The sequence below is a fragment of the Castor canadensis genome, chromosome 13 (genome assembly GCF_047511655.1).
Source record: "Castor canadensis chromosome 13, mCasCan1.hap1v2, whole genome shotgun sequence".
NCBI classification, from domain to species: Eukaryota; Metazoa; Chordata; class Mammalia; order Rodentia; family Castoridae; genus Castor; species Castor canadensis.
The window spans coordinates 107,057,040-107,075,923 of record NC_133398.1 but is presented as its reverse complement, the minus strand read 5'-3'; the positions used below and the strand labels follow the sequence as shown (position 1 = coordinate 107,075,923).

Here is an 18,884-nt window from a genome sequence, read left to right as displayed (position 1 = left end):
ACCCAAATTTTCTTTTCAATCAAAAAAATCCACCTGTTTCTATTATATGGAATCATAATACCGGTCCAAAGATTAGTCTTATACCAAAGTTAAGAGAAACCATGCTGTGAGGAAAGTGACATCACAGCATGCATACCTGTATGTTATTATCCATGTCTCCCTGTCTCCACTTCCCAGTAAAGAAAGCTTTCAGTTAAGTGGGAAACTCCATGGTAAGTGCCGATCTTGCCACCCACTTTCATTCCACTCTGTATCTCCTAGGTAGTTCAATTGTGCGTTAATTGTTACTGGAGAACTCAATAGAGTCCTCCTTTCTTTTAAAAATTAAAACTCAAAAATAAAACAAATCTAGTAGAAAACGGCTGTTTCCATCACTTCTCTATATTCTGCATCATCAGTATTTGTGGGGTTTCCCATGGACTATCCACATTCCAAATACACAACATTTATTCAAAGACTTCACTGAGCTGTTCACTTCACTGAGCTGTTCTGTGCTACAGGATCTATTTATGTTATTAAGGAAAATTATAATGGCCTGAGGAATCCCTCAGCAAACAAAGGTTAGTGACCTTAACCTTGCTTCATTTACAAACATAAGTGAAACTTGACTTGGGCCAGTTCTTGTAAATGCCTATATTTGAAAAAAAAAATCTAATTTAAGGCAAATCAATCAGAAGCCAACAACTAACTTATTGAACTGGAAACTTTCCAGCAAGGCAGGCCAAATAAGGCAATAGTATAATTGTAACCAGTTTGTGTGTATGTGTGTGTATGTGTGTGTGTGAGAGAGAGAGAGAGAGAGAGACAGAGAAAGAGCGAGAGAGAGAGAACTTCCTTCTGGGTCTGCCATGTAAAAGTCTTCTTTTTCCATTCTCTTGGCAGAACTCTTAAATCACTTCCCACTTAAAGCTACACCATTCATGAATCACATTTATCTGAAATAAACTCATTAAATTTTATTGTGCCTCAATTTACCTGCTAGCAATTGTACATTTGTAACTTTAGCTAGATACTTTACTCCTCTAGGCAGACATAAGTCAACCTGCAGAGCTGAAGACTTTTAGGATCTCAACAAGTCAATGTCTTGAATATATGATAATGCAAGTCCTCAAAAATAAAGAAGAAAAGAAAAAGAAATGCTGCTATGCATGCAAGTCTTAACAGAGAAAAGTTAGCTTTCAGAATAATGATCTATCCAAGTTTGTTAGTGGCCTGAGGCGTTTCATGTGCTGAGGATATTAAGGATATCCAGGTGTGAGTAATAGAGAGCCCTGATGTCTGGTCTCAGCATAGGTGATATTGAAAAATCATTACCTCTAAGGAAAAACCTCCAAACCAAGTGCAGAACAGCAGCAAACTGAACAGAGATGTTCTTTATTAGCTCGAGGGCTAAAATCTGTGTGACAGGAATGGAGGATGGAGTTGGATGTGTGACTTTGTTTTCACAACTGCTAGCAAGATGGAATGGTAAACTACTGAAATAAACCATAGGAAGCATGGAACCTTCCAGAGTGTATATTCATGAACGTTTCTATTTCCTTCAGAGAATACTTTTTTGTGTGTGTGGTACTGGAGTTTGAACACAGAGCCTTATACTTGGTACACAGGTGCTCTACCACTTGAGTCACTCTACCAGCCCTGTTTCGTGTTGAGTATTTTTGAGATTGGATCTCATGAACTATTTGTCTGGGCTGGCTTCGAACCATGATCCTCCTGATCTCTGCCTCCTGAGTAGCCACTGGCACCCAGCTTCCTTCAGAAAATACTTGATGTGCCTCTGAAAACAAAAACACAAATGCAAACATCTCATGGAAGAGTGTATGTAATGCTTTGTGATGGGCAGAATGACCCCAAACATGCCCTCCTTCCTGAGCTGTGAGAATATGTTACATAAAGGGCTTTGCAGATGGAATTTAGGTTACAGACTTTAACTGCAGGAGATTATCCTGAATTATCCAGTGGGCTCAATGAAATCACATGCGTATTTAGGAGTGTTGGAGACAGAAGATACGCAAGGATAGCGTGGCCCAGGGGAAGTCAGGGTCATTAGGCCAAGAGACAGTCTCTGTGCCCCGTGGATCCCACGTTTCTAGAAACACAGACAGCCTAAACAAGCTGAGAGTGGGCCCTGATGACAGCCAGTGAGGAACCTGACCTCATTCCTTGCACTAGAAGCAACTGAATTCTGCCGAAAACCTGGCTACATTTGGAAGTGACCTCTTTTTAGAGTTTCCAGTCCCAGACTGGTGACACCTTGATTCTGTTGTGTAAAGCCTCTAGGCAAAATGATCAGTCCAGTCCAGCTGCACACCTGAGAGAGAAAGAATGGGTGTTGTTGTAAGCTTCTGAGTTTGTAGGTATTTGTGACAGTGACAATGAAAAGCTAATACGTATACATCCGCAGCTGCCACCTGCATCTTCGTCTGTGTACGTTCTCCTTTGGTTCAAAACACTGGGCAGTGTGACTGGGAAAAGGTCTTCTGGAACATACCCTGAGAATATATGCAGAGGAAGGAGGTTACCGCAGCAGAAAGTCAAAGTTTTGACTTCTGCTTTTTGTTTTGTTTTGTTTGGGTTATGCGTGGCCTCAGAGCTAAAGTAACATCCACAGTCATGAGGCATACGGCAGACGAGTGACAGAAACGGCCAGGTTGCTTCCGTCCACACCGTATGGATGCCAAAGTCTCCTTCCATCCAAGTGCAAGAGAAGCGTTCACAATCCGTTTGAAACAGATACACTGCAACCACAACCCAATATCCACATGCACAGGTACAACTGCACTGGCTTCAGAAATGATACGGATTGAATTATAGCTTCCCCCAAATTCAGGCATACCTCAGAATATTTTTGGAAATAGGGTCTTCACAGGGGAACAAGTGGAGAAAGTTATCCACTGTTGGTCGAAGTGTAAATTAGTACGGCCAGCTTGGAAAACAGTGACAGTTCTTCTTAAAACTTGTATGATCCAGCAATCCCAGATGAGGTAAACTCAGCCTGTTGAGGAGGTAGATGTGTTCCCATGTTCACTGTAGCACTATTTCAGTATCCAGGATTTGGAATCAACTAAATGTCCATCAACAGACGAATGGATGGAAAATGTAGTACACAGTGGAATGCTATTCAGCCATGAAAAAGCACAATGGACCTGGAGGACATTATGTTAAACAAAATAAACCCAGCACTGAAAGACAAATACAAATGAGCTAACTGACTTGTGGAATCTAAGAAAAGTTGATCTCATAAAAGCTGAGACTAAAATAATGATTGCCAGAGACTGGGGAGAGGAGGAGGAACAGGATGGGGGAGAGCAGTTGTTCCATGAGAACAAAGCTACAGTTAGATGGGGTTAATAAGTTCTGGTGTTTCTAGAAAGAAACGCTCAAGTTGAAGGTGAGGAATTCACTTGGTCATTACTCAAAGTTTACATGGATCAACACAGTGCAGTTTACTTCACAAATATGTACCAATATTAAGTATCAATCCAATCAAAAATAAAATAAATTTTAATTTAAAAAAACCTGAGGTCATTATGGTGACCCTGGTGTCCTTATAAAAAAAAGTGAAATACGGAGATCGAGGTTTAGGGTGACACACCTACAAGGCCAGAGGTTCCTTCTCCACCTACAGCCCTACTGTGTGGAGTTGACAGACCTCCCATCCAGGGTCTGAGTCTAATCCAGGCCCTACCATCCTGCTGCTGCCAACCCCTGTATTTTTAAATTTTTGTTTAAAAAAACATTTAATTAACAAAAATTATATATTGCACATATTTAAGGCATCCAACATTATTTAATATAGATATACATTGTGTACTGTTTAATTGGCACAATACATCTCTCGCACACATGGTCACCATTGGAGGGGTGAGGACATTTAAAATCTGGACTCATCAAAGTTTCAAGTAAGTAATCCAGTATTTTAACTATTGTCACCATGCTGGATCCCTTTGATTTTAATGAGGATGATGAGAGAAGAATGTGAATTGTGAGCTGAAATGCATTATCTACCAGATGGGCTTAATTAAATGGTCATGTCTGGTATTTTGGACAGATACCCTTGATGGAGCTTCCCTTTATGCTGTCACTCTTGAGGATTGTCATGATGCTAAATGATCGCTGTTACCTTTCTTCTGTCTTGTGTGCTGGTTTTATTGCACCATGCAGTGTTGCTGCATTGACTCCTCTAGCACAGCTTATGGATTTCTTGCAGCCTCAAAAAAGAGGGCTCTGTTTTGCCTAAAATTAACTAATTGTTTAACTGAATCAGTTATTGATTCCCTTTATTGAGAAGGGATAATGCAGTGATATAGTTTGCTAAATCAGGATACACACCAGTCTTTCCTGGACAATGAGAAATGGATTATTTGCCAGTATGTTGGCTGAGTACGATTAGGAAGCACTGCAACCTTGGACAGGGGTTGAGGGAGGGGCAGTGTGCTAGATGCTCCCTGGGATGGTCACCCGGAAAATAAAATCACTAGTCACATCCTTCAACTCTGCTGGCGGTAAGATATATTTGCTAATCAGCAGTTGGCTTTCCCCTGATGGCTTTAAGATAATTTTGGGTTTTACCACTCTTTCTAGAATTGTTTTGAAATTGTGATGAAAATAACACAATATGCAAGTAAAATTTATCCCTAAAATTGACTGTAAGCACATAGAGCCTGTATCCCACGGTCTAAACACTGATAATCCCCAGAACAACCCTTTCACAAAGTAGATGAAAATGAAGGTCAATGTCAGTCTTCAAAGTTCTCAGGATGCGTGTCTGACCAGAGTTGTTTTATTACATCTGACAGATTGGGTACATCTGATAGATTTTAGGACAAATTATTTTGTCAACAAGTAAGTCAATATGTCCAAGATCTATCATTCAAATGTAAAGATTTGGAAAGTCCTAAGAGGGGAAAGAAGGAAAATGCCACCCAATTTAAAAAATGACACTAAATTAAATTAACTATAGAAAATTAATTGTTAGATCATGCATACAGTAATCACCACTTAATAGTTTAACATTCTTCCTATAAAACAGTAATGACCAGTTTCAAGAGTACATTTCCATAAATATATACATACTAATGAGTAAATGCTTGTTATTTTTAGTCATTTAATAATAATTTTATTCACTTTTAGATCATAAATATATACAGTTAGAAAAATAGTACTGACATTTTTCAAAAGAAATATGCATTCTAGTACATGAATATACTATATTTTATTTATTAGTTCTGCCTGATTTTAATATTATTAGTCAATTTTCTTTTTCCTTTTATTTTGTATAAAATTATTCCTATAACATTTACTTTTGTAAACCAGAGATGAGGGGCACATGCCTGTAATCCCAGCACTTGAGAAGTTGAGGGAGGAGAATCTTGAGTTTGAGGTCAGCCTGGGCTACATAGTGAGATGCTGTCTCAAGAAAAAAAGCAAAGCAACACAGAAATTTACTTTTTAAATATTCTTGGATATGACTAATTTTTTGAGTGAATTTTGCATTTTCCTTAGCATGCTCCTATTTACCCATTGATAGAGTAAACTTGGGAAAACACCAAATCTAACTCAATTTTAGCAGCTAACTGGGATTAAGTGGAACTGATGCACGTGAACCAGAAACGGGTCATTTCTTCCCACGGCAACAGGCTTTGGCTCAGCAAATAGTCATCAGCCACCTGAGTACTTTAAAGACCATACAACCCAAATTCCTCATGAATGTGGTGTGTTGCAAGCATTCGGAGGATGCTTAATGAAGAGGAATCTTCATTGTCTATTCCTTGAAAACTGTACTAGTGATTAAGAGTATAAGGTCAAAGAGAGATTAATGAGAAACACAAGATCTATGATCCATTTTTAATCCCTAATAGTTAAATGATTGAAACACTAAAGTAAGAAATTATATTCTACAAGCTTGAGAAATAATGCTTGCGAAGTCAATGTAAACAAGCTTTCTTTCTTTATTTGGGTAGTACTGGGTTTAAACTCACAGACTTGAGCTTGCTATGCAAGAATTCTACCACCTGAGCCATCCCTGCCTCCCAGCCATTGTTTGCTTTGCTGCTTTTGCCTGGAGCTGGCCTTGGACCACAGCCTCCTACCTCCATCTTCCTAGTAGCTGGGACTACAGCTATGATATCTGGATTGTTTTTGAGACTGGATCTTATTAACTTTTTGCTTGTGCTGGCCTTAAACCTTGATCCTCCTATCTCTGCCTGCCAGATAGTTGGGATTTCAGGCATGCCTGGCCCAAGCTTTATTTATTTATTTTTCTGGGGGGAAAAAGCCAATAATAAGGTTTTTCAAAAGGTAAGATTTCATAAAACACAATTAAATTGTTGACATTAAAGCTATGCATTCATTTTGATTAGAAGTAGGTAAATTCTGGCCCACTGCATGTTTTTAGAGAGTATAAAAACCAAGAAGACTGTTGGACAGAAACTGTATTGTGATCCACAAAGCCTTAAGCATTTACGATCTGGCCTTCTAACAGAAGACATTTGCAGAGCCCTGAGTTAGATAACTCCCTTGTCATTGTCCTCTGCAATTGTTTTTTTCTTTTATTCATATGTGCATACAATGTTTGGGTCATTTCTGCCCCCTTCCTTCTGCCCCCTCCCTCTCTCCCCGACCCCCTCGATACCCAGCAGAAACTATTTTTCCCTTATCTCTAATTTTGGTGAAGAGAGAGTATAAGCAATAATAGGAAGGACCAAAGGTTTTTGCTAGTTGAGATAAGGATAGCTATACAGGGAGTTGACTCACATTAATTTCCTGTGCGTGTGTGTTACCTTCTAAATTAATTCTTCTTGAACTAACCTTTTCTTTAGTTCCTGGTCCCCTTCTCCTATTGGCCTCTGTCGCTTTAAAGTATCTGCATTAGTTTCTCTGCATTGAGGGCAACAAATGTTGCCTAGTTTTTTGGGTGTCTTACCTATCCTCACCCCTCCCTTGTGTGCTCTCGCTTTATCATGTGATCAAAGTCCAATCCCCTTGTTGTGTTTGCCCTTGATCTAATGTCCACATATGAGGAAGAACATACGAGTTTTGGTCTTTTGGGCCAGGCTAACCTCACTCAGAATGATGTTCTCCAATTCCATCCATTTACCAGTGAATGATAACATTTCGTTCTTCTTCATGGCTGCATAAAATTCCATTGTGTATAGATACCACATTTTCTTGAACCATTCGTCAGTAGTGGGGCATCTTGGCTGTTTCCATAACTTGGCTATTGTGAATAGTGCTGCAATAAACATGGGTGTGCAGGTGCCTCTGGAGTAACCTGTGTCACAGTCTTTTGGGTATATCCCCAAGAGTGGTATTGCTGCATCAAATGGTAGATTGATGTCTAGCTTTTTAAGTAGACTCCAAATTTTTTTCCAGAGTGGTTGTACTAGTTTGCATTCCCACCAGCAGTGTAAGAGGGTTCCTTTTTCCCCCCGCATCCTTGCCAACACCTGTTGTTGGTGGTGTTGCTGATGACGGCTATTCTAAGGGGTGAGGTGGAATCTTAGTGTGGTTTTAATTTGCATTTCCTTTATCTCCGCAATTGTTTTTAAACAGACAGCCATTTTACCACAATTGTTTTCTATTTCTTAACTACAGTGTGCAATTTGGCAACACGTGACTCTGAATTCCATTGCTACGTCCTATATTGTAGCTTAGTGGACACGGGGGAGTTCACATTACTACCTCTCTGTCTTCTTGGACTAATTCAAGAGCAACATCACTTCATTTAGGTCAAAGTCATGGCCTTGCCCGTACTTCTTACAAAAGTATGACTGTTGTAAAAAGCCCATTTTAAAGGAAACTATGTCCTGAGCATTGCCATTTGTAACTTAAGTGAAGCTAGCTGTGACAAGACTTTTAATATTTAAATTCTAATACTGAAAATATCAAATATCTATTTTATTTCTGGAACATTTTATACTGCTAACTTTTCATTTATCATCGTGTACCATAGCAGCATCACGGCTCCTGTTGCTTTTTGTGTTGGGTTACTAACATTAGACGCTACTCTTTGGTTATCCACAGGACTAAAGTGTCTAATACAAAATTATTAGTAGAAAAGCAAATCTAAGGTATTCCATCTAGTCAGTATTTAAATTTTTTAATTTCTTTGGCGGGACTGGGGTTTGAACTCAGGGCTTCATGCTTTAGCAAAGCAGGCATACCACCACTTGAGCCATGCCTCTAGTCCCTTTTTGCTATGGTTTGGAGATGGGATCTTTTGAACTATTTGCCTGAGCTGACCTTGAACCATGATCTCCTGATTCCAGCCTCCTAAGTAGCTAGGATTACAGGCATGCGTCACTGGCTGCACCAGAACATACAAAAACACCTACAGAATAGATATTTAGCATGTTTTAGATAATTGGGACTAGCCAACTACATTTTTAAAGTATTAATTCTTTATAAATATAGCATCTCCTAAATAAAATATGAGCTCTGGTTTATTTTAATTTTCTTACCATTTTAATTTCTTTCATTTATACTACATAATGCTAAAACACACTATTATTTTCTAGATGAGATTTTTTTAAAAGAAATCAAATTTCACTTGCATGTGCAATAATTCACGTTACAGGAATTTTCTTGTCTTAGTTTTCACCCGTTTTTGAACTCCTGGATCCCAGGTCTCAGCTGACATGAGATTGGTTCTAACCTGTGTCCCCGTCTCTTTCTAGTGAGTGATCCTCAGGAATCTGCAAACAAGGGGAAAAGGAAGCAGCTGTGTTTGTATAACAAGACTGTAGACAGTTTTACTGCTGCTGCTGTTCCCCTTTTATCTGTGTGTCTCTGTTTTCAGGCTGTCCTGACAACAGCTCTGGCTCTGGATGTGAAAGTCCCCTAGGAGGGTTTCAGGGCTGCCTGAGGCTTATCTCCATTGGGGACAAAGTGGTGGACCCCATCTCCGTACAGCAGGGGATGCTGGGGAGTTTTGGAGACCTCCAGATAGACTCCTGTGGCATCACAGACAGGTAAGGGCCATTTGGGGTCATTTTAAAATTTAATTTATTTATTTTGACATAGGATATATTTCCATTTATTTGTGTCTTCTTCAATTTCTTCCACTAGAGTTTTCAATCTTTCATCATAGAGATAGTTAACCTTCTTGGCTTATTTTATCCCCTAAGTGTTTTATTCTATTTTTAAAATTATCATATTGTACTGATGGTACACCGTAACATTTACAAAAGTTCTTGCAATATAGCATAGCTGAATTCACATCCTGCATCATTTTAGCATTCCTGTTTTCAAAGTTTAAAGAACAGAAAGTAATGAAAATTAAAAATAAAGGATTCCTTTCTCTGTCTCTCTCTCTCTCTTTTTTTTTTTTTTTAGTATCTTTCTGCAGGGAATGAAATAGCTATATTTACAGTGAGGGTTAGAAAACTGTATCTTTAGTATAAGCCATGTTTTTCTTCAAATAATAGTATTTGATTAGAAAATATATACCCTATGATTTTACCTTAAAATGGTGAAATTATCAAGCCAGCTTTTGAAGCCACGCCCAGCAGTTGGGTGATATTTGGGGAGCAGAGGAATTGGAAGATTACCATTCTTTTTTGGCGGCTCTAGGGTTTGAACTCAGGGCTTCACGCTTGCTAGGCAGGCTCTCCACCACTTGAGCCACTCCAGCAGCCCATTTTGGGGGTTGGGTATTTTTGAAATAGAGTCTCAAGAACTATTTGCCTGGGCTGACTTTGAACCTCAATCCTCTTCATCTCTGTCTCCGAAGTAGGTAGAATTATAGCCATTGGCTACCAGCACCTGGCCAATTTTTTAAATTTGCAACAAGAGCACATAAGAAGTAATCTCTTGCTAGAAAAGTTTGAGCCACAAAATCAAGGAAGATATGTGTACAATGATGGACTCAGTGAAATATGGAGAACACAAGGAAAATGGCTTAATTTTTTAAATTCAATTTATTTATATTTAATTTAATTTTAATTTGTGCTGTCAGTCATGGCTCATCTCTGTAATGATTTTGGCTGAAAATGATCATGTGGTCATGCCTGGAAGAACAGATTTCTATATATATGACATACCTTACTGCCCCCCCTGCTATTAATCAGTCAATAAACGCTGATAACGGCACACTACCCACTACCCACATGTAGGGAAATGTCACACTGTATCTCATAAACCTATACAATTATTATTTATCATTAAAAGTGAAATTAATTAATGGTACAGGTTTAAGAAAAATAAAAAATTATATTCAGGTACAGTAGGCTTTTCAGAATACTTCATGGAGTAGTCTTACTCTTGCTAGCTGTAATAAAGTAGTCATCTCTAGCTAAACAGGCTTTAGTTTACAAATCATCTCTAGTGACACTAAAAGAATAATTTCTTCTGAATGAAACATTCACTCATAAGAACTTGATTTAACACAGGTAATTTCCTTATGAGTTGTCCCACTAGCTTGCTCTTGTCCATTGGATTGGAATTCTTGGCACAGACCCAGGACTGCAGGAGAGCCCCGGCTGGGCTCATGGGGGCATTGCTGGGAAGGCTCTGGGGAGGCAGGGTCTCCTTACCAGGTAAGGTGCAGCCCCCACTCAGAGGAGCATTGGTTAGGGTCCTGTGCCTCACACTGAGTGCTGAGAACTGTCTGCTCAGCTGTGATGCAAGTGTGATTTGCTCCACTTGCAAGTGTTTTGTCAACAACAAATAAAATGTGATCTGTCACATTATATCTTCTGTGATGTGCTGTGGTTTGGAAGTGTAAAGACTTAATTGCCTGGAGGTGCTGGAACCTTTAAGAGGTAGAGCCTAGGGGGAGGAAGGGAGGTCATCAGGGCTGTGCTCTTAAAGGGGATTTGGGACCCTGTCCTCTTCCTCTGATTCCTTGCTTCCTGGATGCTGTGAGGTGAGCAGCTTTCTGACCCATGTTGTGCTGCCTCATCACAGGCCCAAAAGCAATGGAGCCAACTGACCATGGACTGAAACCTACAAAACTGTGAGCCACAATGAACCTCTTCTCTTTTTAAGTTTATTATTTCAGGTATGTTGTTACAGTAATGGAAGTTGACAACAAACACACAAGGGTGCCTCCCACAGCTGCCCTTCCACAGATGTTGTTTATAAACCATCTACTCCGTCCATTTTGCATGTAGCTCAATAAGTAAAAACTATTTTTTCTAAATCTCATGAACTGGTTTAACCCTCCAGTCCTAGGAGTTATGCTGGTATCTAACTAGGTCTCTAAGATCATACATTTTTAAAAGGCTTCTGAAATCTCAAGTTACTTTATAACCACACGTGCAAGAGGCACAGCTAAACTTTAGCTGCACTGTGGACAATAACCATCTCAGATAAGGTTTTAAGAAAGCACTTAAAGTCTTTATAAAAAGCACTATGAATGGGCTTATCCATGGGCTTATTCCTTAGGTCAGTGATATAGAAGTCAAAATGTTTTTAAAACAACTCAGTGTCATAAGGCAATAAAAATTAGGAAAATTTGGTGCTAAAAGCAAGATTCTAAAGATTTAAAGACTTTTCTTTTTCCCTTTGCAGTTTGGAAATCCTGAAAATTCACTCAGAATATCCTGAAAATAGGATTATAAATATCTATTGTCCTTTGGGGGAGCTGAAAAAGTACCTTCAATTCACAAAATAGAAATGTTATTCAAATATCCAATCTAGAAGACTTCAAGGCAGTTGTGAGACTGGATATGGTAGTGTACACCGTAATCCCAGCTAATCAGGAGGTGGAGATCAGGAGGATCTAGGTTCAAGGCCAGTCCCTGCAAAAAATGCCAGTGAGACCCCCATCTCAAGGTGCTCAGTAATCACCAGCAATGTGGAATTTCTGTATACATCAAGTTAAGCTGTTTTCAGTAAAGAAGAAATGGGTCTTACCGACCAAGCAATGACAGTTGTATTTGTTTGCTTGTAGGTGTTTGCCCAGCTACTGTGAGCATGGGGGCAAATGTTCCCAATCATGGAACACCTTTTCCTGTGACTGTGAGGGCACAGGTTACAGCGGAGCCACCTGCCATTCCTGTAAGCGCATACCTCATTATCATTTTAGTGATTTGTCATTTCATCTTTGCTAATCATTTATCTGTATATTTAAAATCATGCAGACATATTGGAATAAGTATCTTAGCACCCAGTAACTCCTAATTCATATTTAAGCCACCTTATTTATTTATTTATTTATTTTGCAGTGCCAGGGATTGAACCCAGGGCACTGACTGAACTAGGCAAACGCTCTACCACTGAGTTATACTCCACGCCCAACCTCATTTAATACAAGGCTGTTGAGATACAGTGCAGACGCATATAGTGCTAAGGAGGGTGGTAGAATAAGAGTGGAGGGGGAAAATCAAATCAAGAATGCATGATATAACATCTTGTTTCTTGAATTTTAATTTTGAGACTCCTTTCAGCTAAATAAGGTGGGAAACTAATTTGCCAGGTCCTCAAGCTTAACTATAATAAAATTCAGGATTAAAAAAAATGCAATACTGGATGGGAATGCCACATGGTAAAGTTTTAGAAGAGGTAATTAAGGTCTCTTCCAACTGTGATTTTCTTTGGTAGAGATGATTATCATCATCAGTGAATAATTATAAAAGTAGGCATTTACTGAGCAATTAAATAGGTCAGTCTTCTCGTGATTCCCATGAATTGACTCATTTAACCCTTAAGATGCTTCAGGAATCAAGCCATTGCAAAACTGAGGATGGAAGGCAGTCAAGTAACTCCATGGGCATCCTGTTACAGACACGATGAGCTGGCAAAAGTGAGGCTGTCTTGTAAGAGAGGGATGGGTGCAGTCTTAGTCTGTGGGTAGCTTGGCGGGAGAGGACTGTGGTATAGAAGGTCAGCAAAGGTCAACAATGTTCGAAGGTCAACATGGATGGGACAGGATAGGGGTGGGGGAGTGGGCATGTCTGCAGCCCAGTTTCAAGGTTCAGTTGCAGCTTTGTCTGAGATCTGATTAACAAAGGCCTCCTAGACCTGGTGGAGTGTCTCAAGTGGTAGAGCACCTGTTAGCTAGTGAAGCCCTGTGTTCAAACCCCAGTACTGCCAAAAAAGAAAAAGGAAACAATGGCCCTTGACCCCATTTAAGTGCTCGGAACCAGTGCTACTCCATTTTGAATTTTTTTCCCTTGACATGCTTAAGTGTTGGGCTATATTATTATGAATGTAGATAATTCAGTGTCAAATACCCTCATTACAATGGTATATATTCAGTTATTACAGGTAGAATGAATGTGGGGTTTTTTTTTCTGACACTGGGGATCGAACCCAGGGCCTTGTGCATTCTAGGAAAACACTTAGACACTGAGCTACATCCCTAGCCCAAGGTTTCTTCTTTAATTACAGCACTGAATTTTGAAGTCTAGTTGCTCTGACTTTGAATACCGTCATGCATCCACAGCATATAGGATTTTGATTCACAGTTTCCCTGAATACCTCTTCAAATCTTTTACTCTGTGCTTCAGAATCTTCATATTTCCTTGCTCACAACAAAAGAGAACATTTACATAAAGAAAACACAGTCCCTAGACATTGACAAATGACTGTCTACTGAAGATAGCATCAAAACGTTCTCTCCTGCTTCCTTCCTTCCTTCCTCCCTCCCTCTCACCTCCCTCCCTCCCTCCCTTCTTCCTTCTTCCCTCCTTCCTTCCTTTCTTCCTTCTTCCTCCCTTTCTTCTTTCCTTCCTTCCTTTTTTTTTGTGATAGGCTCTTGCTATGAAACTCAGGCTGGCTTTGAACTCATGATCCTCCGGCCTCTGCTTCCTGAGTGCTGGGATTACAAACCTGTGCCACCATGACCTGCCCCATCCTCATTTTAAGTCACCGATACACTACTTTCTCTTAAATATATACCAAATATTTATTCAGTACCTAACAATAGTCAGCATTTAAATTCATCTTGACTTGATGATTTCCTTCTTTCCTGATAAAAGAAATTTAATTTTTTTAATGTCTTCATTTTTTCTTCTAATCAAATACAATAGCCTATAAATTGATAAAATGTGATTCTGGGTAATATGTGTCATGTGTCTGTAATTCACAAATGGAAACCTTTTGGACGTTAATTAGTATATCAAGGGCTTCATTCTGCTCCTCCGGCAGCAATCTATGAGCAGTCTTGCGAAGGCCACGAGCACCGAGGGAGCCCGTCGGGGCGTTACCCCATTGATGTGGACGGGAGCGGCGCCCTGGGACCACTGCTTGTGTACTGCAACATGACCCGTATGTTAACAACCTTCGGGTTTACATGACAGCTGCTTACACAGACCACCCAAATGGACCTGGGGAATTTACCTAGCTGACAGTGTTATTAATCACAGTTTGCTCATTGTGTGTGCTAAGTGGAAGTATGACATGTGTACTTGTTAATTGTGTTGTCCATAAAAATTCCTTTGCATGATTTGTTTACCTAGGTTGAATTGTAGGTGAGGTTTAAGGCTGGGCTATACCCTCTGTGGTCATACATAGCTTTTACTCTATCTGTTCACATGCATCATGATAAAAGATAAAGATTTGATTCCACGATTTATAAATTGTTAAAATTTAGAACAAATCAGAGGCCTTTGAAAGTGCTAAGAATAACATGTATATGCTGATATTTTATGCACATCTTAGATAATTTAGTGATTTACACAGAACTTTATTGTTTCATAATTAAAGAAATTTGATTTCTTGATTATTTGGTACTATAAACCACTTCTGATTTAGATATTATTACAAATGAACATAGCTTGATTATAGAAGATTGCATAAAAATTCCTCTTAAATAATTATATTTTTACAATAATTTGCTGCCACCCCCTCCCCGACCTCTCAGGAAAGAGGAAATCTGTAGTAAATTGTAGTAAATAGTTCTTATTTAATGTGCTGAGAAAAGGCTCTAAGTTTTATAAATTTGAACATTGACCAAATGGATCAGCAAATACCAAGGGGGAGAGGGATGGGAATGAAGGTTCATAGGACTTAAAAAAGCTTCAGCAAAGATTGCCAAAGAATATTAAAATAGGGGAAGTTGAGACAATTTAGAAGCACACGGGCAGCGATGTACTGATGATAATGAAGCACAGAGGCCCTCACAAAAGATGCTAGTTACCTCCAAGACTCCTGAATCAGACAGTCAGGCAAAAGCGAGCATACTCCAGCACAGTTAGCATCAGTCATGTAGCTTTTCCCAGGAGCCATCAGTATCCTTCAGATTCTTCAGATGGTTCTTTCCACAGAGTGGTCTTGGCAAAAATCAAAATGACAGAGGGGTTAGGCAGGGAGTTAGGAAACCTGATGACTGAGAATAATGGCTTGGATGCTGAAAAGGAATCACATCCTAGATTGCTGATATCAACAGAATGACTTGTGACACACAGAACAGTCTTGGTGATCTACCACCCCCATAACCTGTAAAAAAAAATACTCTTGGTCTCACCATCCTAGGCCACGAACTCCCCCATTGGACATGAGGGAGGATTTGATGACACATAGCCAAGATTCTGGAACTTAATGACACTCGAGCCTAGTTTTCCAGGACTGACCACTCCCATGTCTGCAGACCCAATCAAAGCTTGAGGTCTTGGGATCCAAGTGCACTGTTCCTTCTTGAGCCTGCCCACTCTCCATCTGGAGGGTGCACTTTTGCTTTGCATTAATAAACCTGCTTCTACTTGAGTCTCCTCTGTGCCTGTCCTTGAATTTTTTCTCTGATGAGACCAAGAACTTTCTGGTTCCTGGACCTGGTGACCTGATCCAGTGATGAAAGGATTCAGTCAATGTCATGGTCAGGGAAGGACCTTTGTCATCATCATTTTAATATAAGGAAACTGAGACTCAGAGAAGGTAGTTAGCATAATATTTTATGACAAAATCTAGTTAGTGGCAGAAGAACTCTGATGGTTTCTATTCTCCCCCAGAAAAAGTCACTTTCTCTCTAGAGGCTTCATTGCTTAGAGCCAATAAAATATTCTCTAGTCATACGAATCAAGCAGTAGCAATTATAAAAGATGCAGCCATCAAAATACTTTTCCAGTAGCTTGACGACGCACATGTGGTCACAGCATTGAAAAACCAGTGGCTTCCACTTGACACATTAAGAAGCTTGGAAGCTATTGTTTTATCTTACCAAGAAAAAACTGAACAAAACAAAAAAATCAGCAACTCTTCCTACATCCAGCAGAGAAGTGAGGTTGCAGAACAAGCCACTGCCCCCCAAACTAGAGAGACAGGCACTTATATACAGAGGACTCCCAATTTCCCAGAACAGACACGGGTAGTCAGAAACTTCCCATGAGAAACAGTGCTCAGACAGTAAACTATAATTGCCAAATTTCTGGAGACTCAGTGAGGACAAATCTGAGAGCTAAAACCTCCAGGGAGACCTGACCATAGAAACAGAGAAAGGACCCCATGCTTTTGTGAACTTTCTCTTTTAAGACCTTGACCAGGTCTCATGGGGAATGTTGGACAAAACTCTCTTCATTCTTTCAAAAGGGAAAGAGAGACAGGAACCATTTTGAAATACACTAGAACATTCTGTACTTCTTATCAAAGCTTTCCCTCTAGAGAAAACATTAACCCACAGCCTAAAGTACTGGACTTTTTTTCAGAGTCCAACTACTTAGGAAAGGGGAAGTAGTTAACTCCAGCCCCCTCCAGCCATCTGTCCCTGCTCAGGGTAGTGGGAAGGGGACTGAGAGACACTTAGGATTTCACAGTCAGCAGCACAGGCTCGGCATAGGAGTATAGAATGCATCCCTTCCCCCAAATCTCACTGACACACTAAAGGGCTATTTACAGCCCTCACTTTGACCCTGGTACCTCATCGTAAGCACTAATGATTTAAGTGGAATTTTATAAACACAGACACACCTCTTATCTCGTCAGAAAAGTAGTTTTACAGATAAAAGTCTCAATCCTTCCCTTTTCAGTATTGCAGGCATTTTTCTATTTTTACCATGCATGACAGCAAATCTATCCAACTGATCAATCGCTAGGCTATATGAACTCCCCAGAACCATCAACCCATGACACACGACCAAACAAATGGCACATAATTGACTATCTTCAGCATCCAACTTAGCATTCTGTAAGGTTTCTCTGTATTTGATACAGTGGATAGGAAAATTCTGAAGATTACTGTAGAGTAGGTGGCATGCAAAAAGTAATGCCACATGTTAAATCTTAAACATTAAAAACTACTTAGTTAGAATCTTATTAAAGGAAGGATTTATAGAACTGAAATTGCCTTAGAGCCTGCTTTGTGAGCACAGTGAGCTGAGTGGTCATTTAATGTAAAATTGCATTCATTATTTCAATTCCCAGCTCCTTCCTGCACTAACTGCTCATGAGTGGTGTGTCTGCCTGTGCTCCCCATGGGCACAGGGACTAAGAGTCCTTCCCGTAGCTCTGCAGGCTTTCTTGTTGTTGCCATGTGTTAGGAATATGTAAACACCATTTAGACTTCTAAGCTTCTCTCATGCACAGTTTGCAACCAACCCACTAAAATTCCTGAGATTTTAAAGAGTGGGGGGAGATTTCTCAATAAAAAACTTACTACATTGCTCTGGTTTTTAAATTTTTTAAATTGTATATCCATCTCATTTTTTCCCAGTCTCTCTAGCTTGGAAAATTTCTATGTAAAATGTCCAGGATGCTAAGTGTATCTTTTTCTAGAGGTGAAAGGACCAAAGTGGATCAATGTGGTTGAATGAGAGTGACTTCAAGTCAGCTTCTCATTCTGAATCAGAGCTGTTCAAGTAGCTGGGTGAGGCTTTATGCAGCAAGGGGTGGGGGCCATGGCTGGAAACCTTGAAGAGTCTAAAATGTGTTTCTTCCCTGCTGGGCTTGTGGAGTGCTTTTGTTTGGTTTTTATTTTGACAAAACAAGTCTAAGTCACTAGACTTAGACTTCATTATATCTGAAATTATGTCATCTTGTGGACAGATGGCCAGGGTCACAGGCTGGATTATTTCTGCTGGGTACTCCAGGTGTGTGACCTCATTCAGTGTTTGCTCACTGATGGGGAAGCTGGCATACTTTTATTTTAAGAGTTGCTTCCTGTGGTATCTCATGAATATGTAGGTGACAGCATCCCAAAATGTATCTTTTATAAATTAATGAAAAAGACACATACAGATGAGGAAAATAGTGTTTAAAAAAAGAGAAACGTGCAGGTACGGATTAGCCTCATTCTTGTGTTGCTGAGTATGGCTGAGGTACTTTCTACACACCTGTAAATATGGAACAGCAAAACCTATGGAAGTCATTTTGAGAAGAGGAGTGACAGGAAGAAGAGGGAGAATAATGGAGGGGACAAACCAAAGTGGGTTACAATGTATGTATATGTGGAAATGTCACAACAATGGCACATAAATTTAATCATCAGTATATTGAATCAATGTATTTTCCCTTAGAGGCTGAGATTTGGCCAGACACACTGTCACACAAATCCAACCCCCAAATTTTGCTGCCACCTGGCAGCAACACAAATTTGAGTTAACAACTTTTCACTGTATAACAGACGCACCTGGTTGGCGCAGTCGCGTGCTCTCTGCAGCCCATGATGGCCCCTCTGTCCCCTTTCTGCTCAGCAGCAGACGCAGCGTGGATGGTGGTGCAGCATGACAGCCTGGACGCGGTCACGGTCAGCGGTGGTCCCCTTGGGCGCGCGCGCTCTGCGACCTTCACCTACGGGGCGGACACGGGGCAGCTAAGGGCTGCGGTGGACCGCGCTGAGCGCTGCGAGCAGCGGCTGACCCTGCGCTGCGGGACCGTGAGGCCCTTGGACGCGACAGGTGAGACCCGGCGGCGGGCAAGGGCGCAGGGGAATTGAACAAATGCGCAGACCCATCGGGCAAATGTGCTGTGCGTCGGACAAATGCGCAAGGCTGGAGCGTGAGATGCTC

At 40.3% G+C, this 18,884-nt stretch overlaps 1 protein-coding gene across 1 annotated transcript in view; it reads left to right on the top strand.

Annotated features, from left to right (window-relative positions):
- The window catches only part of LOC109675963 (contactin-associated protein-like 3), a 203,046-nt gene that overhangs the window by 133,246 nt on the left and 50,916 nt on the right, over window positions 1–18,884 (top strand). The window contains exons 10-13 of the mRNA XM_074052428.1: window positions 8,801–8,972; window positions 11,897–12,003; window positions 14,095–14,214; window positions 18,570–18,773. Coding sequence (XP_073908529.1) covers window positions 8,801–8,972; window positions 11,897–12,003; window positions 14,095–14,214; window positions 18,570–18,773 — 603 coding nt within the window. The remainder of the gene's footprint in view (window positions 1–8,800; window positions 8,973–11,896; window positions 12,004–14,094; window positions 14,215–18,569; window positions 18,774–18,884) is intronic.